The sequence below is a fragment of the Eurosta solidaginis genome, chromosome 5 (genome assembly GCF_040869045.1).
Source record: "Eurosta solidaginis isolate ZX-2024a chromosome 5, ASM4086904v1, whole genome shotgun sequence".
In the NCBI taxonomy this organism is placed as follows: Eukaryota; Metazoa; Arthropoda; class Insecta; order Diptera; family Tephritidae; genus Eurosta; species Eurosta solidaginis.
The window spans coordinates 35,574,025-35,600,546 of NC_090323.1; the positions used below are offsets into that span (position 1 = coordinate 35,574,025).

Sequence of the window (26,522 nt, forward strand, 5' to 3'; positions counted from 1 at the left end):
TTGCAAAGTAAAATGTAAAAAAGTACAATTTAGATGGCGTGGTTCTTCAACTCAATCGTTAGAGCCAATATTTAAGTGCGCATCATAAATGGACACACAGCTCGTGAAATATTACCTGAAGCTGTCAAATAGCAGATTGGGAAGCACTTACCACTTGAAGAGTTTTCAATAAGCAGACTACATTTTGGGAAATTGTGCGTTTAAGAAAAATCACTAGTTTTATTTTTAAAATTTTTAATAACTAAGTAAACCTTTTATTCATAACTAAATAAGTTTAAATGTATGATCTGAAGCTCTTATTCTTATATGCAAATACTTGTTGTTGTTCAAATCGTTGTTAGTTTTCCACTTAGTAGTTTCGGTAAGGTATTCAAACGTATATCAATTTTGTCACCAAATCCATAGTCAGTATTTTCCGCACATGGACTACAACCACAGCTAGCTGGAACATCGACCTATTAATGGAAAAAATAAATTTTAAGTCAATGTTTTTAATAAGTCTATTTTTTTTTTTTTTTTTGCTGTAGATTCAGTCAAATATTTTGAAAATTTTTTTATATCATATTCTTGCTCTCTACTCATACGGATCTACATATATATCAGTCTGTAGGTACCCTTGCATCACTCCACCCTTTCTTATGAACTTTAATATTGGTCTTATCTTTTAATTAGTCAATTCTTTGACTTTAAGTGAAAATATAGTCTTGTCACGGTTTTCTCAGTTTAGCCAATCTTTAAATTAATCAGTATTCGGATTAATAATGGATTCACTGTAAATTTTGTTTTATTCATCTAATATCTGTATAGATGTTAGCCTAAGCGGTCAGCCTGTGATATTAAAATGTGTGCAATCTTTAATTGATTTAGTATTGAAGGTTTTCAATGATAATTAAGCTTCCAAGATAAATAATCTTGCATTTATATAAACCGGTAGTCTTAATTTTGTTGGAGTCATAGCAATTTAGTTAATCTTAGTCATGTAGTAGCACTAGCCTTTAATTTGATTAAAATGTATAATCTAGTTCTCTGCTCATATGGACATTGATCTCTATTTCTTTCTCTAACTTTCTTCGTATGTTTCTTTTAAGTCTGTGGTATAAACTAAGACTTAAATCTGTGAATTGCTGCAACTTTTCTTATAACCCTTGCAACCCAAACTTTCCTATTCTTTGACGTAAAGTCAAATTAAATCTTGCTATGGCTTTCTTGTTATATACAGTTAGTATCGATCTCAAAGTAAGATTGGATTACAAAAGATTATGGCTTACGTCTGAGACTTTTTTATCCCGCTTTAGTTACTTAAAAGTCCAGTCAATCATTAAATTAATCACTATTTAAAATAATAATCAATTTACTACAGATTTATTTATATTTTCAATAACTTGTTTGGGGATCTCAAACATTATCTTTCTCGAATTCTAATCCATAATGTCTTTAGATTTTTCAGCTTTAGTTTAAATTCAACCACTAATATTTAACTGAGTGCAGTATTTAATTGAATTAGTTATTAAAGTTTTAGAGCAAAATTAATCTAATCTTGCATTTATATAAATAAAGTGAAATCATAGTACTAAGTAAATTATAAATATTAATTCTTTAGTTAGTTATTATTAAATATATCGATAGCACTAGTCCTTGAATTAATTTAGTTTTTTCTTTTTTTGCATAGAGAGCTGCTTCGGCCGTTTTTTTGTAATAAAACAAAAATTTATTGTTTTTTCATACCTACGCGTTTCGACGCGACAGCGCCATCCTCATGGTATTCTGTTTTTATTAACAATAAGCATGAAAATAGCAATTAGTTATAAACACACTTAATAATTTTCTCTCAATATAATATTTTTTCATTGCGTGTTGACTCACCATGTAATGGTATTTGCAAAAATATATAACTAAATCCGCAAGTTTCTCCTTACTTTGTATATGATTTTCTAACATCACAAAAACATTAATACATATAACATTTCTAACACCACATTAAACATTAATTTAAAGATATATCACAGTTCTTTTCCATTTTGATTGTCAAGTTTATTAATTTTATTTTATTACCGCAGTATATGCACTATTTGTGTTGTTTATATCTTCTTTGAAGTTTATGACGTTTCTCAGCTGTTTTTGTATACGTAAAGTTCCCAGTGTTAGTCCTCGTTTTTCTTTTCGCTCTATGTCCAATATTTTAACGTTGGTGAAATCAGTTGTGTGATTGTTGCTTGTCAAAAAAAAAAAAAAAAAAGGTGTTTTGCAAGTGCTGTTTTATCCTTTTTATTTTTGGCGTCCATTTCATGTTCATGTAGTCTTATACCCAACGCTCTTTTTGTAGTGCCAACATAGCTCTTGTTGCATTCATCATTTTCATTGCCTTTGTACTTTATTTCATATACCACATTATTCTGATCTTCTTTTTGTATTCTATTGGGTAGCTATTTTTGAAAAGAATATTTCTTATTTTTTCATTATTTTCTGCTGTAAATTCATTGTCGCTAAGAAACTTCATTTTCCGAATGAGGCTAATTGCAGTATTCGTTTTTTGTTTCCATAGATGGTTTGAGTGGTAATTTATTATTCTATCGGATGCAATAGTTTTTGCATACCAATTCAATGCAATCTTTCTATTTCTCCGATGTATCTCTACGTCTAGGAAGGCAATCTTGCCATTGTTCTCTTATTCTTTCGTAAACTGTAGTTTGGTATGCTGCGCGTTTAGAGTATTTAGTATGTCTTCCACGTCCTTTATCTTTACTATTGCAAATATGTCGTCTACATATCTTTTTATGTATTTGACATGTATGTTTTTGCCTTTCAATTCAGCTAAGCTGTCGTCCAAAATTTTGTCAAGTACGATATCAGCTATCGTTGGGGATAATGGGTTACCCATGGGCTTACCATAAATTTGATGGTAAAAAGTATTATTGTATGTAAAATAGTTGTTGTCCTGAAGACAAAATTCAAGAATCTTCTGGAATTGCTTTCTTTCAATATTTATATGCTCTTCTAATTTATTCCATTTTGTATGATGGTGCGTATGGCTAGGTGTATTGGAATGTTGGTGAATAAGGATATAACGACAAAAGAGATTAGCATTTCGTCGTCTAGAATTTGAATGTTCTCTATTTGATTTTTAAGTTGGAAAGAGTTTTTTAGGTTGTAATCTTCTGACGCTATATTTTCTAAAATATTTCCAATATATTTAGATAAACTGAAACAAGGTACGTTCGTGGACGAGGAAATTGTTCTAAAAGGTAAGTTTGGTTTATGTGTCTTAGGAAGTCCGTACAATCTCGGTGCGTTGGCGGCTGGTTTGTATTTCTCTTTTACGCTGATTTTTTTCTGTTTAAACAGGTCATTTATAATTAAATTATTTTTCCGCAGTAACTTTTGGGTGGGATCACTTCTTATAGTTTTGTACGTTTGCTTGTCATTTAACAACTGCCCAATTTTCTGTTCGTAGTTTTTTTATACATTAATATAGTTTTGTTGCCTTTGTCTGCCTTTGTTACTATTATGTCATGTTTGTGTTGGTTAATGAATTTTTTAGTGTCGGCGTATATCTTTAGTAAAAAGTTTTCCTTTGCACTGTTTCTGAGTTTGTTTTGGTATGTGTTGATTTTTGCAGCAAGATTACTCCTAGCCATATCTTTTTCTCTTTCATCGTCAATTTCTTGTATCCCTTGTTCTAAATCGGCAACGATATGTATCGGAGTAAAAGTCTTCCTTGATATGGGCAGTGCAAACTTGTTTCCAATAGACAGTATCAAGCGTGACTCCTGTGGTACATCAATGCTAGTTTTATTTATGAACCATTCTTCATTGTATCTGATGCCAAATTTACTGATATTTTTCCAAACTTGCGTTTTCATCTTGTTTTCATGTGTCTTTTGAGTATTAGCGGCAATTGTTTTGGAAAATTTATTATGATTTTTCAATATTTTTTCAAAATCTGTTTCTCCCAGTCTATTACGTAATATTTTCTCTGTCTGTCTTATAGTATTTGTAATAATTTTGATGCTTATGTTTGCTTCTTTAATTTCTAAATTGACGATTTTCGAAAGGAAATATTCTTCCAATTTTTCTAATTCACGCCGAGTGGTGTCTAACTTAAAGCAATGTTTGAGCTTTCTCGTCTTGCCCTGTAGGTGTGGGGGCACAATGCTATACTCCTTACATCGTAGTAAGAACTTGAGTCTCTCTTTTTTTATATTTTCTTAATAATCTAATAATTTTAAAAAAATTTTAACTGACAATTTTTGGTTTTCAAAGAATTCATCAAAATAACATAAAAAAAATAAGTTAAATAATAAAATAAGTTTTATTTTAAGAAAATAAAAAAATTTTATTCTGCTAAGGTAAGCTTTTAATAAAAAAGTATATGATTTAAATTTCATTTAAATAAAAAATCTCATTGCAGTACTTAAACGCAATACAGTTCTAGACTTAATTGCAGGGGTTTCAAGTCTTCCTTTTAGTCTAGTCTTTATCTTAGCACAAAAATCAAATTATGTAATTCAGACTAAATAAGTCCTAAAATTACCACAGGTATGCCCAATTAAAACCGACTATTACAATTTTTGTCCTACTGTTAGTCAAAATCTTGATTTCTATACTAAAATTTTATGAGATTAATTTAAAAAGTTCAAACTTGTGAGAGAAATCTGAGTGCTGTTAAATTATATCTTTTATCTAAGTCTTACCTTGTTCGTGCCTATCAATTATAAAATCAGAATCGTCTTAGGTTTTCATCAATTTACAAATAATAATCTCAACTTGTGTCAAATACTTAACTGATTTTCGTTTTATTTTTAAGCATGGCTCTCTACTGCGATGCTAACAGAGGCCTGTATTTGTTTTTAATCATAACGTTTTCGATTAATTTTAATTTCAATCTTAGTGGAATGTTGGTTTTTGGTTATGCCTAGATTTGTACCTCAGGTTTTTATTGGAATGAAATATTAGAATTTTTAATCAAAATCGTATTTACGCATCTTAGTTCATACTATACCTCCAGCACTAACTTTAGTTGCAACCTCAGTCATCTTTGAACTCAATTTAGCTTATCCTTATATCATTTGAAGTTTTTAAATCAATTTAATTTCAATTTCAAATTCCCCTTTATCCTAAGGCGCACGGTGAGGTATTTGATCAATCTAGCTGGCCAAAAGTCGATTTTTTAAAATAATTCATTTTTTTTTTTTTTTTAATATACTCCCTGGCGTTCCTAGATGTCCACTGAATAGTATACATACCCCAAAACCCATCTGCAATGTCAACGGAGCTAACCGCGCACATCTGAAGTTGTATATAAATTGTGTGCAGTTCGACGTATTTTTTATTAAAAAGCAATATACCTTTCTAACCTAAATACTTGTTCACTTGTTTAGCCTTAATCAAATCTAGTTACATTTTCTTTTAGGACAGGTAAATGTGTTTTTAATTCATATGTTACATTTTGTATACCGCATGTTTTAACTGATTTATTATACTTGTAATACTACTACTTTTCAATATTAAATTTTTTAAAAAACTTGCAAACAAAATGATATATCTTTTTTCAGTAATTTTTTGGCAATACATAAGCTTGTGTTTGTTTCAAAGTTTAATAACAAGAACGGCTGCGCATACACGCGATTTTTTGAGTGGTGATCAATTATGTAAGCGACTGATACCCCTATTGGCAAAAGGTGGCAACCTTGTTGAAAACATCCTCAGTGGCAACACCTAGGTGAAAAGTCTTAAAATATAATACTATATCAGAGAAAAATTGTAAGTTTACAAATGGCGATGGTTACTAGGACATGTTTCTGAATTTCACTTCTTCATCAGCTAGCTTTTCGGGAGCTGAGCGTTGAACTCGAATCTCCAACATTCATATCAGTGCAATCCTTTAGCTGCTAAGCCATATGAATGTCCCGTTGTTCACTGTACAATTGGTCTCTAAGAGTTGCCTTTTTTGTTTATATTCCTTTTGATCACCATGCAGGCACATACACTCTGTATGTGGTTTATTCCTAATGGTGTGGATATGATTTTTAGGCGCGCTTTTGAAAGCTTAGTAACATTTGTTCGGATTTTTACAGTATTTGTTTTTAATACTTCCGCTGTTGCTATTATATCAATATGATCATATGTATTTAATTAGCGAGCTTTGCTCATATTGCTTTATACAATGGTTTTTGTAATTGATATTAGAGAAGTGAAATTCAGAAACATGTCCTAGTAACCATCGCCGTTTGTAAACTTACAATTTTTCTAAAAGGTCGTTTTATATTCTAAGCTCTAATTTTAGTCGAACCACTTTCTAATCAAATTTTTATAATCGCTCTTTAATTTTTCAACTGCTTTGATTGAAATTATCAATATTCATTTCAGTTATTATGTTTCTTCACCTATTTCCAGAGATTAACATAAATTGCAGATTTCCCGAAATAATTAGTCTTGATTGCAAATTAATTTTAATCTCTAAGCAGTATTGAATTGTGAGTTGATTCTTCTTTCGTATATAAAGCTTGTAACTTGTCACATAATTAATGATAGTTTTGATTCTAGTTTTGAATCGAGCTGAACTTTTGGGATTGCTGCAATTCGCAGACTTTATGCAAGCTTTGTTCTAGAATCTATTTGTGACTGAGTTCTCAAAATTTTTTTTATTTCCTCAATATAGTTCTTAGTCGCTCATTTATTTTAAACATTAGTTGATTAGTAATTCTTTTTTTTCGAAAATTATAATATTTTAGTTGTAGATATAATATCTAAAGTATCAATTCTCAATGAAGCGCTACGTAGGGATTGATTTCAAAATATATTTTTTAATGAATTTCTTCTTTTGACTTAAATAATCTTAGTCATGGGTGCAGTGATTTAATTCTCAATTTTCGGCTTAATCCTAGCAATAACTTTTGTCATTTGTTGAAAATAAGCCTAAAATTACAACTTATACAATACGTCCTATAGATTGAAGCAATCTGAATTTCTGATTGTAAATGAAGTCTCAATCTTAATCTTAGCAATAACTTTAGTCATTTAATGAAAATAAATCTCAAATTACGGCTTACACAACATTCTCTAAAGATTTTAATAATCTCAAAATCTGGCTCAAAACTCTAATAAATCTTAGTCAAAGCATTAAGCCTTAGTTTAGAAAAGCTTTATATTTCAATTTACCTTTTTGATAATTTCTTTGCCGTTCTCACAAATCAGAGGCACTTCAACTGTTTTCCAACTTTTAATGCTGCAACAATGACAATGTGACTCGTGTGTTGCCAGATCTAAGATATACAAACCAAATGAGAAATATTTTATAAATATCTTTTCAACGCCAATAAACAAGACAGTTACCTTTATTATATTTGGAACCTGAATTACAAGCGCCATCACATTCCGTAAAACCTTGAATAGGCTGCTTATTAACGCAATTGCCAACGCCCGGCTGTGAGATCTCAATCAATTCTAGAGTCAGTGACTCCGCCAGGGATACTGGCAAGCAATTTTCTGTTAGAAAACAAAATAGCGCATTAAATACACTGTAACAACAACAAAAAAATATAAAAATCGCGGGTTGCAATCGAGCTCAAGGCCTAACAATAATCTTTTATCATTATTATTGTTATGATATATTTTTTATACTCAGTTGAGCAGAGCTCACAGAGTATATTCAGTTTGATTGGATAACGGTTGGTTTTACATATATAAAGGAATCGAGATAGATATAGACTTCCATATATCAAACTAATCAGGATCGAAAAAAAATTTGATTGAGCCATGTCCGTCCGTCCGTCCGTCCGTCCGTTAACACGATAACTTGAGTAAATTTTGAGGTATCTTGATGTAGGTTCCTGAGAACTCATCTCAGATCGCTATTTAAAATGAACGTTATCGGACTATAACCACGCCCCCTTTTTCGATATCGAAAATTTCGAAAAACCGAAAAAGTGCGATAATTCATTACCAAAGACAGATAAAGCGACGAAACTTGGTAGATGAGTTGAATTTATGACGCGGAATAGAAAACTAGTAAAATTTTGGACAATGGGCGTGGCACCGCCCACTTTTAAAAGAAGGTAATTTAAAATTTTGCAAGCTGTAATTTGTCAGTCGTTGAAGACATCATGACGAAATTTGGCAGGGACGTTACTCCTATTACTATATGTACGCCTAATAAAAATTAGCAAAAACGCAGAAGGACCACACCCACTTTTAAAAAAAAAAATTTTGTAAAGTAAAATTTTAACAAAAAATTTAATATCTTTACAGTATATAAGTAAATTATGTCAAAATGCAACTCCAGTAATGATATGGTGCAACAAAATACAAAAATAAAAGAAAATTTCAAAATGGGCGTGGCTCCGCCCTTTTTCATTTAATTTGTCTAGGATACTTTTAACGCCATAAGTCGAACAAAAATTAACCAATCCTTTTGAAATTTGGTAGAGGCATAGATTTTATGATGATAACTGTTTTCTGTGAAAACGGGCGAAATCGGTTGATGACACGCCCAGTTTGTATATACAGTCGTTCCTCTGTCCTCCCGCATGGCCGTTAACACGATAACTTGAGCAAAAATCGACATATCTTTAATGAACTTAATTCACGTACTTACTTGAACTCACTTTATCTTGGTATGAAAAATGAACGAAATCCGACTATGACCACGCCCACTTTTTCGATATCGAAAATTACGAAAAATGAAAAAAATGCCATAATTCTATACCAAATACGAAAAAAGGGATGAAACATGGTAAGGTAATTGGATTGTTTTATTGACGCGTAATATAACTTTAGAAAAAACTTTATAAAATGGTTGTGACACCTACCATATTATGTAGAAGAAAATGAAAAAGTTCTGCAGGGCGAAATGAAAAACCCTTAAAATCTTGGCAGGTATTACATATATAAATAAATTAGCGGTATCCAACAGATGATGTTCTGGGTCACCCTGATCCACATTTTGGTCGATATCTGGAAAACGCCTTCACATATACAACTACCACCACTCCCTTTTAAAACTCTCATTAATATCTTTAATTTGATACCCATATCGTACAAACACATTCTAGAGTCACCCCTGGTCCACCTTTATGGCGATATTTCGAAACGGCGTCCACCTATAGAACTAAGGCCCACTCCTTTTTAAAATACTCATTAACACCTTTCGTTTGATGCCCATATTGTACAAACAAATTCTAGGGTCACCCCTGGTCCACCTTTATGGCGATATCTCGAAACGGCGTCCACCTATGGAACTAAGGATTACTCGCTTTTAAAATACTCATCAACACCTTTCATTTGATACCCATATCGTACAAACGCATTCTAGAGTCACCCTTGGTCCACCTTTATGGCGATATCTCGAAAAGGCGACCACCTATACAACAACCACCACTCCCTTTTAAAACCCTCATTAATACCTTTTATTTGATACCCATATCGTACAAACGCATTCTAGAGTCACCCCTGGTCCACCTTTATGGCGATATTTTGACACGGCGTCCACCTATAGAACTAAGGCCCGCTCCCTTTTAAAATACTCATTAACACCATTCTTTTGATGCCCATATTGTACAAACAAATTCTAGGGTCACCCCTGGTCCACCTTTATGGCGATATCTCGAAACGGCGTCCACCTGTGGAACTAAGCATCACTCCCTTTTAAAATACTCATTGACACCTTTCTTTTGATACCCATATTGTACAAACAAATTCTAGGGTCACCCCTGGTCCACCTTTATGGCGATATCTCGAAAAGGCGACCACCTATACAACTACCACCACTCCCTTTTAAAACCCTCATTAATACCTTTAATTTGATACCCATATCGTACAAACGCATTCTAGAGTCACCCCTGGTCCACCTTTATGGCGATATCTCGAAAAGGCGACCACCTATACAACTACCACCACTCCCTTTTAAAACCCTCATTAATACCTTTAACTTGATACCCATATCGTACAAACGCATTCTAGAGTCACCCCTGGTCCACCTTTATGGCGATATCTCGAAAAGGCGACCACCTATACAACTACCACCACTCCCTTTTAAAACCCTCATTAATACCTTTAATTTGATACCCATATCGTACAAACAAATTCTAGGGTCACACCTGGTCCACCTTTATGGCGATATCTCGAAAAGGCGACCACCTATACAACTACCACCACTCCCTTTTAAAGCCCTCATTAATACCTTTAATTTGATACCCATATCGTACAAACGCATTCCAGAGTCACCCCTGGTCCACCTTTATGGCGATATCTCGAAAAGGCGACCACCTATACAACTACCACCACTCCCTTTTAAAACCCTCATTAATACCTTTAATTTTATACCCATATCGTACAAACGCATTCTAGAGTCACCCCTGGTCCACATTTTGGTCGATATCTGGAAAACGCCTTCACGTATACAACTACCACCACTCCCTTTTAAAACTCTCATTAATACCTTTAATTTGATACCCATATCGTACAAACGCATTCTAGAGTCACCCCTGGTCCACCTTTATGGCGATATTTCGAAAAGGCGACCACCTATACAACTACCACCACTCCCTTTTAAAACCCTCATTAATACCTTTAATTTGATACCCATATCGTACAAACAAATTCTAGGGTCACACCTGGTCCACCTTTATGGCGATATCGCGAAACGGCATCCACCTGTGGAACTAAGCATCACTCCCTTTTAAAATACACATTAACACCTTTCTTTTGATACCCATATTGTACAAACAAATTCTAGGGTCACCCCTGGTCCACCTTTATGGCGATATCTCGAAACGGCGTCCACCTGTGGAACTAAGCATCACTCCCTTTTAAAATACTCATTAACACCTTTCTTTTGATACCCATATTGTACAAACAAATTCTAGGGTCACCCCTGGTCCACCTTTATGGCGATATCTCGAAACGGCGTCCACCTATGGAACTAAGGATTACTCCCTTTTAAAATACTCATTAACACCTTTCTTCTGATACCCATATTGTACAAACAAATTCTAGGGTCACCCCTGGTCCACCTTTATGGCGATATCTCGAAACTGCGTACACCTATGGAACTAAGGATTACTCCCTTTTAAAATACTCATTAACACCTTTAATTTGATACCCATATCGTACAAACAAATTCTAGGGTCACACCTGGTCCACCTTTATGGCGATATCTCGAAACGGCGTCCACATATGGAACTAAGGATTACTCCCTTTTAAAATACTCATTAACACCTTTCTTTTGATACCCATATCGTACAAACGCATTCTAGAGTCACCCCTGGTCCACCTTTATGGCGATATCTCGAAACGGCGTCCACCTATGGAACTAAGGATTACTCGCTTTTAAAATACTCATTTTCATTTGATACCCATATCGTCCAAACGCATTCTAGAGTCAACCCTGATCCACCTTTATGGCTATATCCCTAAATGGCGTCCACCTATAGAACTATGGCCCACTCCCTCATAAAATACTCTTTAATGCCTTTCATTTGATACACGTCATACAAACACATTCCAGGATTTCCCTCGGTTCATTTCCCTACATGGTTATTTTCCCTTATGTTGTCACCATAGCTCTCAACTGAGTATGTAATGTTCGGTTACACCCGAACTTAACCTTCCTTACTTTTTCTTACTTGAAGTCCAATTTTCACATCCATTCTGCAACAGATGTCGCAGTGTTGTGAATATCAATTGGCACGAACCAGAATAGAAGTAGGATTAATGAAGATAAACAGAAAACCGCTGTGATGGCTAAATGGTTATAGCAGCGGCGCCTAAACTTTGCCGATGAAGGAATTTAGCAGTTCCCGAAAAGGATCTATACAATGAGCTTTGGCAGTTGTCTAAATTTTTTCTTTCTTCTATTCTAATTTAAAAATTTTTTCAATTAAGAAAAAATTTATCATAACAATAATAAAGATAAAAAATTATTATTAGGCCTTGAGCTCGATTCGAACCCGCGATCTTACAAATCAATAGGCCGATATAACAACATAAATTGTTAAAAATATAAAAACTTACTCTGCTCCTCAAAAACAGGCTCCGTGTTACACAATTTACAGCACCCACCCTCAGACGCCACCAGCAAATGCGCCGGACATGCGCTCACATCAGGACAAGTCTCTTGCGCTGATGACACTATGAGCACCTCACCTTTACGCACGCAACTATATATGGTGCAATTATCCGCGCTCGTCCATATGGCGTTCTCCTCGTAGAGTTGCTCGTCGAGTACACATTTCTCCTGCACACATTCACCACAACACTTGAGCGCTGGTTGCTTGTTTGTGTACGTGAATCCACGCGGACAAAACGTGTCACAGGTTTCGGTAGAAATTATGATTTGCGTGCTACCACTCGGTCCATATACGCACATCTCTTGTTTGCAGGGATCTGTGGGATGTGGCCATTTGGCGTTAAGTGGCTTGATGAACTTTTCACCTTGGCTATTTTGTACAATGCACATATTCTTGGGAGGTTCTGTGAATGTATGAAAAATGAGTTAGAAAATATGCTTTCATTACGATAAAAGAAATACTCACCACACATATAATGCGGACAACATTCTTCCACTTCTTGTTTTCTTACCACCTCGTAGAAACGTTCAGCGCACTCTTTAAGTGCAGGCGGGCAGGTGCTCACATCGCACACGATTTCTTGCGTCGGACAGCAGCCAAGTTCTTCTTCTACAATTTTCTCTCCCGGTTTAAGTGCGCGTGGCAACTCCAACTGCTCGCATTCCTCCTTCGGCTTGCACTCTGTGTTGTTTAGATAAAATAGTCAATTGCAGTCTCTTCTCTTTCTAGCGTGCAGGCACTTACCACATATGAACTGTGGACAGCCATCTGCTCCAGTTTTTTGTTTCTTAAACTGTCCCGGTCCACATATTGGCATCAACGGTTCCAAACACACTTTTGCTGGCGGTAATTTCGGTTCCGGCACACATCTGTAACGCGCGCAACATTGATCCGGTGACTCGATCTTTTTCGGTGTAAAACCTTCAGCACAAATATTCTCCTCAATCAAGCACTTCTGCTCCACGCACTCCACTTTTCCATCGAAGTTGCAATTGCAATCCGTGCATTTATCCTTCTTCCACTTTTCGCCTGGCACATGCACCAAGTCATCACATTTAACGCATGACTCTTCCGTAACACACTCACCATTCTCCATCACTTTTCCCTTGGGACAAAAGCAACCTTCGAAACGTTCTTCTGGTAAACAAATATCATTTGCTTCGACAGTTTTCACTAATTTAGAAGTCTTCGTTATAACCGCATCATATTCATGCACTTTCTTTATAGTATCGCAAGTCTTTGCACAACCACATGAATCATAAGCCATATCCGTGGGACAATCAATGGGGCACATATCGGGACGTCGCCAGTTCAAGCAAATGCCTTGTTGTGCACAGTCGTGCGCATAGGCACTCATTAAGTTGCATGCGCTTTGTTGATGATTGCCTGGTTTGCAGAGCTCTTTTTGACATAACGCGACATATTTTTCGGGATCAATGATTGTGTTGCAACGTCCGAAGAGCTCTTCGTTGTACAACAATTGGCAGGGATCTTTCTCGGGTGGTGGTGGTTGACACTGATTTTCGGGTATGATTTCGCTTGAACAGCTTTGTAGCTCTATGCCCAACTTGGGCTCATCTGCTTGCCAACTTTGTAGAATTGTTGCCATATCATCGCTGGGTTTGCCCTCCTTTCTTTTGGCTGGGTTCTCGATTAAATCGTTTTTCGGATTGTGATCACAATTTCCACATAGGCCCTCCATTTTTCCGCTATACTTAATGCTGGGTACAGAGAGCTGTGGGCGTTACTTAAATGTTAGCATCGTTAAGCTCAAATGAAACCAGCAGGTTTAAAAGTAAAAGTTAAAAAGTAATCCTATGACAACTTCATATGTCTTCAGGAACATAAGGAAAGCTATCGACAGATAACGCTAACATTAAGCCTCTTCCATAGAGGGTACAGGACGTATATGATGAAGGGCTAATAGTTTTAATGGCCCGATTTTGGATTTTAGAGGCATGAGTTGGTAACTAAAGACAAAAAAGAATTCCAAATGATTGCTGAACCAATATTGAAGAAATGACGGGTAAATTTTGCAACGAATAAAAACCCAAAGGTCGTGGTCTGTGAATATGGAAGGATACGAAGTATGCGCCTCCACTGAGCTAGGAAAGGCAGATGAAGGAACTCTATTGGTGCTCCCAATCGGCGTCACTTATCGCGAGGCAGGGAAATCTGGCGTGACTTGTTTCAAAATGGCGATGATCGCTAGGCATCTATTAAAAACGATGATTTTGAGGTATAAATGGAAGATGGGATCGGATTTTTTTTTTCGATTTTTGCGATGAAATTCTTAAGAAAATATGGTGAAATACAAGACACGGTTTTAAAACCGATGTTTGCGATGAAAAACATTTCTGGCCCAGAAGCACAGCTCCAACACAAAGCAAATCAAGGATCTCTCAGTCTTTTGGTTGCTCTAATAAAGGATCACTGTACAATGAGGATGCACGACATATGCAGGGGCCTCCTCACAGATGACTGCTTTCAGAGCTGCGGAGATATGGATTCCATCGATTGTGCAAATTATGGCTTCTTCGATTACCTAGCAGACCGTGATCATGTGGATACGGGGATCACAAAATTATGGTGATTCATTTCCAAAAAGTCTTGGTGAGGGGCACAATACCAGAGTGACCACCAGCAGAGTCCAAAATGTGCATATCTACTTTAAGCGTAGGGCAAGTGTCCTAACCTAATCTAAGATGCCTTTTATACATCGATATGGTGACAATTAAATGGCTGTGATCAGAAAAAACCGGCTGCTTCGATGATTGGGCATCACTTTTAGAATGAAGCTGAAAAGAAGTCAAAATTTTACCCTCACTTGGATCTAAGGGTTGGCCAAACTTTTACGCGTATTCATGCCTTCGTCATAGCATTGATGGTCCTGATGGAAGTAGCTTAGATGAAGTTAGGCTGAGTAGTATTTACCAGATAGAGGAAGCCCCCCTCGGTGAAAATTTTTTTAGATGCAAAAGTGCGCAGATTGAAATGCTTCAGCCTAGTTCTGGAAAAATCTAGACAGAGTTCACTTCATCATTTTCTATATAGCTGCTCATAAGAGGTTTTGAGTATATAAAGTCATATTGCGTGGACTTCTACTGGACAGCAACCCATCGAAACCCCATTCAGCATTGACGGAATAGCCTTGGTAGCCTACGTTCAGCATGCCCTTCAATAAAATCGTGAGTGAGAGATCAAGCACTCCCAACACTCGATGAAAACGTTGCTGATCGTGTAGCCAGAACTTGCGGTTTGAATCGAATAATCGAATGCCTGAGAAAAAGTTCCCACCAATCTTAATGTTTGCCTTCAAGTTACAGCTAACTTCTCTAATATAACCCTTATATGACTACTTGGCCACAGGAAAAGCTAGGGCAACGAGAAGGCAGATAATCCATTCACATTAATCAGAAGAAACATAATAGCAGATTCAAGGAGTTAGCAGTCTGCAACTGCTACTCCTCGGACACCTGCAAGATAACCAACTAGTAGGAGAACAGGGGAGCTACTAAATGGTCAAGAAAAGAAATCTTTAGACTCGCTGCCACAAGCACAGATTACTGGCCGCTTAGTCTGCATGTCAAGAGAGTTGAGGATCCCTCTTAACAGCATTTGTAGGAGCTGCTGCGAGTAGGGCAGCAAAGAAAAAATCGCGCACTTCCTTGTGAATGGTTCAGCTTTGCACACACTAGGTTTCTAATAATGGGCAGTTACCTACTGCCAGAATAAATGGTTCGAACTGAGAACCGACCATCCACACTAAAACAGCAGCAATTGGTTTCGGGAGAAATATGCATTAAAACAACGCCCCGTGCGCTTCCTGGGATAAAGTCTTTGGTGTCCGCGCGGCCCAGCAACCAACTAATCTGCCTTCCACCCATTCCACCCATCCACGAGCCAGTTAACCACTCGACTGCTTCAGATTATTCCTTCCCCACAGTCCTCCCACGAGAGAATTACTGAGCTTGATCAGGGCTCAGTTATCGGTACACAATAGTATGTGCGGTTTAAAATAAAGACAAAGCTGATAATAATGTTGGAGTGCTCGAAGAAAAAAGCCCACAAGCTATATCAAGAAACTAACGATGAGACCGTAGTCTTAGAGGTGATTCGTCATCAGCATACAAAAGTGCGATTTGACCTCAGCTTTAAATCAGAAAATCTGCTGATATAGTTATACCTGTGATGGAATGCAAAAATGAAGGCAAAGCATTGCTTTTGGTTTCATTTTAAATATAATCCCTAAGGGGCTTTTCTATGTAACAGTAAAGTAACTAGATTATTTTGATCTCGATTGATGTTTGTAATTTTTGGCTTCCTATTCTAATAATAATATCTTGAGCCATTTCTTAGGAACTACCCGTATCTATCTACTATTCTACTCACCGTATAAACCATATCATCATAGGATACACGCAATTCCACATGACTTTCCAACAACGACAGCAACAACTCTTTGCCATTTACTTCGCGCATATTAATCCAAGACTTCTTGAATGACACTTTGACTTCCGTGCCATCGACCAAAATTTTAGGCACTTTACCAACTTTGGGACGTTCAATATGTATGAGGTGATCGCCATTGAAAATATGGAAGGCTTCTACGCATGACTCCTCCGTTGAGTTAGAGGTATAACCCAGTCGGTTGCAGTAATCCATTGTAACATAAACTTGAAAATTGTATTGGCCAGGTAGGACTATGTCACGCGACAACAAATATGTGCAGTTGCCATTGAAGTGAAAGTTTTGTTTGTCGTAGGTGAAGAATTGTGATTTACCAAAGGAATTGCATACGCAGTCCTTACACTCGGCGACTGTGATACATTTTTTGCCTTGGCGCACGGTACTTTCGGGACAATAACAGCCGGGGAAGCAAGCATCCGGTATGACTGGGCAATCTTCTGTATTGAGGGAATCGCATGACGGCTCACAGCGGCGTTTATAGCAGTCGGAATGTATGAGTGGTGCAGGGCAAGCGATTTCTGGGGGGAAGAAAAAAATTAAAAATTTTTAAAAATTTAAATAAAAGCTTTAAAATTTTTCAAATTTCAGGACTGAAATTCACAAATCATTCAAAAGTTCCGAATTTTTATTAAATTTTTTTTCTCTCTATTTGTACGGAAAATTTTGAAAAAAAAATTATTTGGGGATTTTTATTTTATTTTTTATTATATAACATTTAGGTCGATTAAACAAATTTTTCAACTTCAAAATTTTAAAACCAAATTCAAAATCAAAACTATAAAATACAAAGATAAAGTCTTGAAATTAAAACGCATTTACTCGAACATCAAATACAAAATTTAAATGGAAAATCGCTATTTAAGTCAAAAACAAAAAGTTTTAATCTTAATCGTAAATTCAAACTGTGATATTCTCAAATCGCAATAAAAACTCAAATTTTTTTTAAAGAAAAAGAAACTTGATACTCTAAAATTAAAAATGTGTGTAAATTGATTATTCAACGCCTGGTTTTCAAATTAAAACAAATTTAATTTGAGATCTACGGGTTTAAAAATTCAATCTCAAAAAATTTAATTTAATATTCAAAAATATACAACCAAAGCCTTAAACATGTGTCAGCAAAAGATTTCAAAAAAATTCAGTCATTAAGAAAGGCTTAGAAATTTTAAGTTTTAATACCAGTTTCAGTGCTTAAAAGCCAAAATTTACAGTTTAAAAACTAAAATGTAAAGCTTTGAACAAAAATAAAATTTGGAAACTTGCATGTTGTTTCAAAGTTCTGAGTATGAAGGAAAATTTTTAAAATGTATGTTTCAAATTTTAAAATATTTAATGAAATGTTTAAAACAAAATCGAATTTGAAATTCAAAATGAGAACTCAATATTCAAAAACTAAAGTCAACTTCGACTCCCAATTTTAAAAATTTCGAAATCTCGAAGCTTCAATTCAAAACACGAAACGTATTTTGAAATTCAAAACCTAAAACTCAAATATCAAAATTATATTCCAGTTAAAAGAGTTTAAAAATTTCAAATATTTAAAGCAATATTTAAAACAAATTCGAAGTCACACATTCGAAAATAACCATTCAATATTTAAACAAGTAAGGAAGGCTAAGTTCGGGTGTAACCGAACATTACATACTCAACTGAGAGCTTTGGAGATAAAATAAGAGAAAACAACCAAGTAGGAAAATGAACCTAGGGTAACCCTGGAATGTGTTTGCATGACATGGGTATCAAATGGAAGGTATTACAGAGTATTTTAAAAGGTAGTGGGCCTTAGTTCTATAGGTAAACACCTTTTCGAGATATCGCCATAAAGGTGGACCAGGGGTGACTCTAGCAAAAATAGCGAAAAAGTTATATTTTACACAACGAACCTGCAAATATTTAAATAGAAGGTATAAAATCATCGTCTACAGATCTATAATCGAACCTCATTTTATTTATTGCCCAACTATATTTTTCATCTTGCGAGATAGTTAGATATACAAGCTACAAAATCAACAGAACCGCGCTATTAGATTCATTCTCAAAAAACGGTATGACACACCTATCAGAGACATGCTATGCTCTCTTAATTGGCTTAGCATTAGACAGCAACTTTTATATTATACCATAAAATTTATTAAAAACATAATAGAAGGAACTTTGCCTGTGTATTTGATGACTAATATAAAATATGTAAAAGATATGCACTCTGTAAATACTCGTAATAAAAATGATTTTAATCTGCCGGCTTATAAAACTGAAGCAGACAAATGTAATCTGTATTATAAAGGTCTTAAATCCTATAATGAACTACCGAATGATATTAAATCATGTCATTCCAATAAATTTAAACAGAAATTGTACAATTATTGCAGAACACTACCAATTTAGTGCTGGACAGGCGGACTTCCATAGAATCCATAGAATCGATGCAGCGAAACTATACTGCTATGTAGCGCCAAGACTTTCAAGCTCTTGTACGCATACAAAAAAGGTTGCCGAAGCACATACTGAAGCGCATCACTCGATTAACTCAGTGCATCGCCGTGCAGATGTTGCCTTCGCGCTTTACTAACATGCGTAAAATGCCTACATACTACACAAGCACAACGCTTTGTTCGCATGATCTGGAAGTCTCCCATCCATAGTACTCCAAGGTAGGACATAGATGTAACTATTCTAGATTGCATAGTCCAGAAGACAATTATAAACATGTAAAATAGATTTAAGTTAGGCTTAGGAAAACCGTAATAAATAAATACATTACATTACATTAGAATTTGTTTGTACGATATGGGTATCAAATGAAAGATGGTAATGAATAGTTTAAAAGGGAGAGATCTTTAGTTCTATAGGTGGACACCTTTTCGAGATATCGCCATAAAGGTGGACCAGGGGTGACTCTAGAATGTGTTTGTACGATATGGGTATCAAATTAAAGGTATTAATGAAGGGTTTAAAAGGGAGTGGCCCTTAGTTATATATGTGAAAGCGTTTTCGAGATATTGACCAAATGTGAATCAGGGTGACCCAGAACATCATCTGTCTGGTACCACTAATTTATTTATATATTTCATACCACAAACAGTATTCCTGCCATGATTCCTAGGGCTTTCGATTTCGCCCTGCAGAACTTTTTCGTTTTCTTCTACTCTATATGGTAGGTGTCAAACCCATTTTACAAAGATTTTTCCAAAGTTATATTTTGCGTCAAAAAACCAATCCAATCAAAATAATTGGAAAAACGCTTTTATTATTTTATTGCCGACGTTTCGACCGTTTATTGTGGTCTTCTTCAGGGCCACACCGTATTTGGTATAGACTTATGGCATTGGTGGCCACCGTGGTGTGATGGTAGCGTGCTCCGCCTACCACACCGTGTGCCCTAGGTTCGCACCCCGTACAAAGCAACATCAAAATTTTAAAAATAAGCTTTTTCAATTAGACGAAAATTTTTCTAAGCCCGGGTCGCCCCTCGGCAGTGTTTGGCAAGCGCTGCGGCTGTATTTCTGCCATGAAAAGCTCTCAATGAAAACTCATCTGCCTTGCAGATGCCGTTCGGAGTCGGCATAAAACATGTAGGTCCCGTCCGGCCAATTTGTAGGGAAAATCAAGAGGAGCACGACGCAAATTGGAGGAGAAGCTCGGCTTTGGATCTCTTCGGAGGTTGTCGCGCCTTACATTTATTTATTTATTTATTGCATTTTTTTCATTTTTCGAAGTTTTCGATATCGAAAAAGTGGACGTGGTCATAGTCCGATTTCGCCCATTTTTAATACCAAGATAAAGTGAGCTCAGATAAGTACGTGAACTAAGTTTAGTAAAGATATATCGATTTTTGCTTAAGTTATCGTGTTAACGGCCGAGCGGAAGGGCGGACGGTCGACTGTGTATAAAAACTGGGGGTGGCTTCCACCAATTTCACCCATTTTCACAGAAAACAGTTATCGTCATAGAGTCTATGTCTATACAAAATTTTACAAGGATTGGTAAATTTTTGTTCCACTTATGGCATTAACAGTATTCTAGACGAATTGAATGAAAAAGGGCGGTACCACGCCCATTTTGAAATTTTCCTTTATTTTTATATTTTATTGCACCATATCATTACTGGAGTTGAATGTTGACATAATTTACTTATATATTGTAAAGATATTCAATTTTTTGTTAAAATTTGAATTAAAATTTCTTTTTTTTTAAGTGGGCGTGTTCATCATCAGATTTTGCTAATTTTTATTTAGCACACATATAGTAATAAGAGCAACGTTCCTGCCAAATTTCATCACGATATTTTCAACGACTTTTAAATTACCTTCTTTTAAAAGTGGGCGGTACCACGCCCATTGTCCAAAATTTTACCAATTTTCTATTCTGCGTCATAAGGGCAATCCATCTACCGAAGTTCATCGCTTTATCCGTCTTGGGTAATGAATTATCGCACTTTTTCATTTTTTCGAAATTTTCGATATCGAAAAAGTGGGCGTGGTTATCGCCCGATTTCGTTAATTTTAAATAGCGATCTGTGATGAGTACCCAGAAACTTACACACCAAATTGCATTAAGATACCTCAAAATTTACTCAAGTTATCGTGTTTACGGGCGGGACGGACAGACGGACGGACATGGCTAAATGAATTTCTTTTTTCGCCCAGATCATTTTAATATATAGAAATCTATATCTATCTCTATTATTTTATGCCGTTACGGATTACCGTTATGCGAACAAATTTAATATACTCTGTGATCTCTGCTGAGCTGAGTATAAAAATACCAAACAAAACTATATATTTTAAATTCGAACAAAATTTTTTTAATTCAGATTACAAGCTCCGAAATTCAAAACACAAAATGTTGCTACAAAAATTTAGAAACTGAAAATCCGAAATTCCAAACCAAAATTTATAACCAACTGAAACATTTTTCAAAATTTAAAGAGTTCATTGAAATATCCAAAACAAGTTTGGGATCACTACCTTAAAAACTAAAACTCAATATTCAAAAAACGACAATGGAAGTTTTAAATAATAAATTCGAACTCGAAACGTTGTTATTTAATTTTTGAAATTCAACACAATATTAAGAACTAACTTCCAATCACAAATTCAAACTGAAGGCTCAATATTCCAAAAAAAATTCAAAATTTAAAATATCGAATGAGATTTCAAGTTTTTACAATTCAAAGCCACGAATTCAAAACACAAAAGGGTCTAACAAGAATTTCTAAATTCAATAGTTATAGTTAGATAATGATTTAGAGATAAGAATCCAAAATTTTTTATTTCAAAATCAAAAATGAAAATTTAGTATTTCAAAAACAACAAACGAAGTTTTTATTTTAAATTGGCAATAACATTTTTAAAATTCAGAACGCAAAGGCATTTATTAAATACCGGAGACGCTATTGCTAAAATTTCGAAATTCGATATACGAATTCCAAAATTTATATTAAAGTTCTTTAAGTGAAAAATTTTCAATTCCAAACTCAAAAATCATACTCTTAAATCTAAAAATGAGATTTCGAAGTTTAAGAGTAAAAAGTGAAGTTTTGAAACGAAATGATGTACTTAAAACAAGCTACCTTAAGTTTCAAACCGAAGAGTCAATCTTCGAAAATTAATAACTAAGGCTTAAAATACTAAACTCCGACTCGAAGTTGTAGAACTTTGAATTCAAAGTAGTATCTTCGAAACATAAATTGATTTTACTTAAATTTCGAAGTTCTAAATGCGACAATGAAAAAAAATTTAAAAACGACAGGCATTAGATAAAAAATTGCAGGTTTGAATTTACATTTTAAATTTTAGCATTCGAAATTCGAAAAACGGAAATAAAGACTAAAAATTCAAACTCAGTATTCAAAACCGAAAATTGTTTCGCTGAGTAATCGAAAAATCAAAATTCAAAACATCACCACGAAAATTCGAAAATTTTTAATGCAAATTTTGAAATACTGAAACAGAGATTTTAAAGTGGTCAACTGAAATTCAAAACTTATATTTCAATATTTAAAAAAATATATAAATAAATGTAAGGCGCGATAACCTCCGAAGAGAATTTAGGCCGAGCTTCTCTTCCAATATGCGTCGTGCTCCTTTTTAATTTTTCCTACAAAGTGGCTGGACGAGACCTAATCGTTTTATGCCAACTCCGAACCGCATCTGCAAGGCAGATGAGTTTCATGGCAGAACAACACTCGGAGGGCTTGCCAAACACTGTCGAGCGGCAACTCTGCGCGTTACCATCATACCACGGCGCCGGCAATTCAAAAAATAAAACTCATAGCTTAATATTAAAAATCCAATTGATTGAAATCCGGTTTTCTAGTCCCGCATCCAAATTTTAAGTTAAGCAGTCGAAAGTCAATGTTCGAGTTCCAAATAACGCAATTGACGATATAAAATGCAGATTTCGAAATTAAATGTATTTATTGAATTAAAAAGTGTACTAAATATATACGTTCCAGTTAAACCACTTGAACACTAATCACAAACCAACTTACCTAGGTAACTATGCATACTCACCACACTGTTGAACCGCACGCCACAAATTCAATTGTATATTGGGATTTATTGTCAAACACTTCGAAACAAAGTCCTGCAATGCATTGCATTTGCAAGTGTTGTCCTCACCCGGATGTGCCCGCAAGCACTCACAAGTTGTCTCCATGCATTTGCTAACGAATTGTTTGTAGTTGACCGCCTTGTTGCACTTAACGAACACCGGATGCCTGCAGGGATGCACAAGCAAAAAATTACATGACATTACACAAAATGTGCACTTTGAGTCTAAGTGAAACCAAAAATGTACAAAAACAACAATACAACTAATATATACTAGCTAAATATATCGCATAAGTTTATCGTCATTGCACCGCACTCCCCCGCCCCCATACGCAAAAACAACCACTTACTTAATAGCATTACACAGTACCAACGCCTTCTTCTGCAACTCAAATGGGCACGCTTGTGGATAACACATTTCCTTCGGTATCTTCTTGTCGAACCAGCTGTCACCAAACTTCATTGTATTCTGCATTAAAGTGCCATTTGGCATGCGTTTGTCATTGCCTACAACGCCATCATAATAGCCACATAGACCATCAACTGTGCGTAGATATTTGGATGATATGCCAATCTTAATGTAACCTATGTCATCGTAAAGTATCCAATAGCCATGTTTCCGCGAGACCACCAACACGGTTTTACCGGGTTGCGATATCACAAAAGCTGCTTTGCATATGGGCGAATTCATAAGTTGTGGTACGGTATAATCAAAACCATTAAAGTTTAATTTCATATTTGGCATAATTGTAAGGATGGCAGCAGATTCTATGTCTTTGATTGTGACCATTTTGTGACAGATTTTGCGTGTGGCGTCTTCGCAGAGTAGTTGAACTGGAAAATAATTAAAAAAGTTGATTGATTTAACCATAGTCTATTTTCAAAAATAAACTAGAGCTTATAAGCTAACATACAAGTAAGAGTACTTAGCGAATCTGAAAAACTCAGTCTTCAGCAAATAAGTGTCGGACTGTGGTCAATGAGCGCAACATCATTAATACTACTTTGAAGATTCCTTTAAAAGCAATCCAAGACCCACATCTGAGTAAGCTCCTTACGAGAACAATCACAAAGCTTTTCGTAAGCTTTCTAAGTCAGTTAGTCACATTTGTCTAATATCCAATTCGCTTCAAACTATGCCACAATATATAGCCCGAGACAGCAGAGGCAACTGAAGACCAATAGGAAAAATTAACCAAAGGGCTTCTGATGTGCTAAGGCAGGTATCAGCATTTTGTAAACCAAGGCTTGGAAAACTATTATTCCCTGGATATAGAGAAAGACAAGCTTTAGGAAAAAAACGGATATTTTTTCAAGTTACGTATTCACATGGAATTTGTCGGATATTTCACGTTTGCAAACGTACAAGATATAAGATTTTCTTTGGTACCAGCCATACCTCATATCTGAATACTGATCGACTTAGTTCAACTCTTTTGCTCATTAATGCTTCTTTGCTATAAGCATGGTCAGCATATGAGACTGGAGAGGTTTGACAGCAACTCACTGGGTAATCATTAAGTAGAAGCACATTGTAGGGTATAACATAACATTCAGACGCTCACAAGACAATCTGTCCTCAAGATATACAGTTCAATTAACACCTCTTTTTTCCTCACTAAGCTGAATTGTTGAAATAATACAACTTTGTCGGATTCATGTTGCACTGGATAGTTTAATGTTCTGGTCCCTGAGCATTAAAGGAGACATGTCAGTTGCAAGGGCATGTCCCTTTTATTTCGTTGAGATTTCTTAAGAACCTTTCCATTAAACGAAGACCAAGTAATAGAGGTAAGGAACAATATGACCTAAGTTATTCATGGAACTATTTTTTAAGTGACCTAGATAGGTGATGTAATTAAATCGTTAAAGATTTGGTAGAGAAACAAGCAGAAACTCAATTCCTAGTTCATTTGATAAAATGTGGTTGGCATCGTAGACCCTATTTCCGAACAAGGAATGAAGGGGTATTCTGGGAGCAATTAGGGACGCACATAAATTGCAAATTCCAAATGGAATGTCTCGGGTTAGTAATAGAAAAGGGAGCCATGCGCAATTGATACCCTACGAATTGCAGTTAATTCTGAGTTATCTAGCGTAGAAAAAGATCTTTACAGGCACAGCTTTAGCTTCGAAATACTGACCAAAGCTGGAAGCTTGTAAAGAACAATACATTTTTTAAACCACGTCGGACGGTCACTCTTTTTCCTTGTGAAGTTGCAGCTCGAATGTAGTTCCATCAGGCACAAAACTTTGGTTATATTTATGCTGCCGGACCCCAAATAAGTATTAAACTGAGTTGGGAACAACAGAATTATAAACAAGTAAGGAAGGTTAAGTTCGGGTGTAACCGAAAATTACATACTCAGTTGAGAGCTATGGTGACAATATAAGGGAAAATAACCATGTAGGAAAATGAACCGAGGGAAACCCTGGAATGTGTTTGTATGACATGCGTATCAAATGAAAGGCATTAAAGAGTATTTTATGAGGGAGTGGGCCATAGTTCTATAGGTGGACGCCATTTAGGAATATAGCCATAAAGGTGGATCAGGCTTGACTCTAGAATGCGTTTGTACGATATGGGTATCAAATGAAAGGTGTTAATGAGTATTTTAAAAGGGAGTAATCCTTAGTTCCATAGGTGGACGCCGTTTCGAAATATCGCCACAAAGGTGGACCAGGGGTGACTCTAGAATGTGTTTGTACGATATGGGTATCAAATTAAAATTTTAATGAGGGTTATAAAAGGGAGTGGTGGTTGTTGTATAGGTGGTCGCATTTTCGAGATATCGCCATAAAGGTGGACAAGGGGTGACTCTAGAATTTGTTTGTACAATATGGGTATCAAAAGAAAGGTGTTAATGAATATTTTAAAAGGGAGTAATCCTTAGTTCCATAGGCGGACGCCGTTTAGAGATATCGCCATAAAGGTGGAGCAGGGGTGACCCTAGAATTTGTACAATATGTGTATCAAAAGAAAGGTGTTAATGAGTTTTTTAAAAGGGAGTAATCCTTAGTTCCATAGGTTGACGCCGTTCCGAGATATCGTCATAAAGGTGGGCCAGGGGTGACTCTAGAATTCGTTTGTGCAATATGAGTATCAAACGAAAGGAGTTAATGAGTATTTTAAAAGGGAGTGGGCCTTAGTTCTATAGGTGGACGCCTTTTCGAGGTATCGCAATAAAGGTGGACCAGGGGTGACTCTAGACTTTGTTTGTGCGATATGGGTATCAAATGAAAGGTGTTAATGAGTATTTTTAAAAGGGAGTGGGCCTTCGTTCTATAGTTGTTCGCCTTTTCGAGATAGCGCCATAAAGGTGGACCAGGGGTGACTTTAGAATATGTTGGTACGATATGGGTATCAAATGAAAGGTGTTAATGAGTATTTTAAAAGGGAGTGGGCCTTAGTTCTATAGGTGGTCGCCTTTTC

The 26,522-nt window shown here is 35.6% G+C and overlaps 1 protein-coding gene across 3 annotated transcripts in view; it reads right to left on the reverse strand.

Annotated features, from left to right (window-relative positions):
* Nucleotides 1–217: 217 nt before the first annotated feature.
* The window catches only part of Hml (Hemolectin), a 67,816-nt gene continuing 41,511 nt past the window's right edge, over nt 218–26,522 (reverse strand). For all 3 annotated transcript variants that reach the window (XM_067791223.1, XM_067791222.1, XM_067791221.1), the window contains 9 exons: nt 23,440–23,923; nt 23,051–23,256; nt 16,458–17,053; nt 12,810–13,800; nt 12,531–12,746; nt 12,010–12,468; nt 7,333–7,485; nt 7,159–7,262; nt 218–455 (listed from right to left, as the gene is read on the reverse strand). In XM_067791223.1, the coding sequence (XP_067647324.1) occupies nt 327–455; nt 7,159–7,262; nt 7,333–7,485; nt 12,010–12,468; nt 12,531–12,746; nt 12,810–13,800; nt 16,458–17,053; nt 23,051–23,256; nt 23,440–23,923 (3,338 nt within the window). In that variant the 3' untranslated portion in view covers nt 218–326. The remainder of the gene's footprint in view (nt 456–7,158; nt 7,263–7,332; nt 7,486–12,009; nt 12,469–12,530; nt 12,747–12,809; nt 13,801–16,457; nt 17,054–23,050; nt 23,257–23,439; nt 23,924–26,522) is intronic.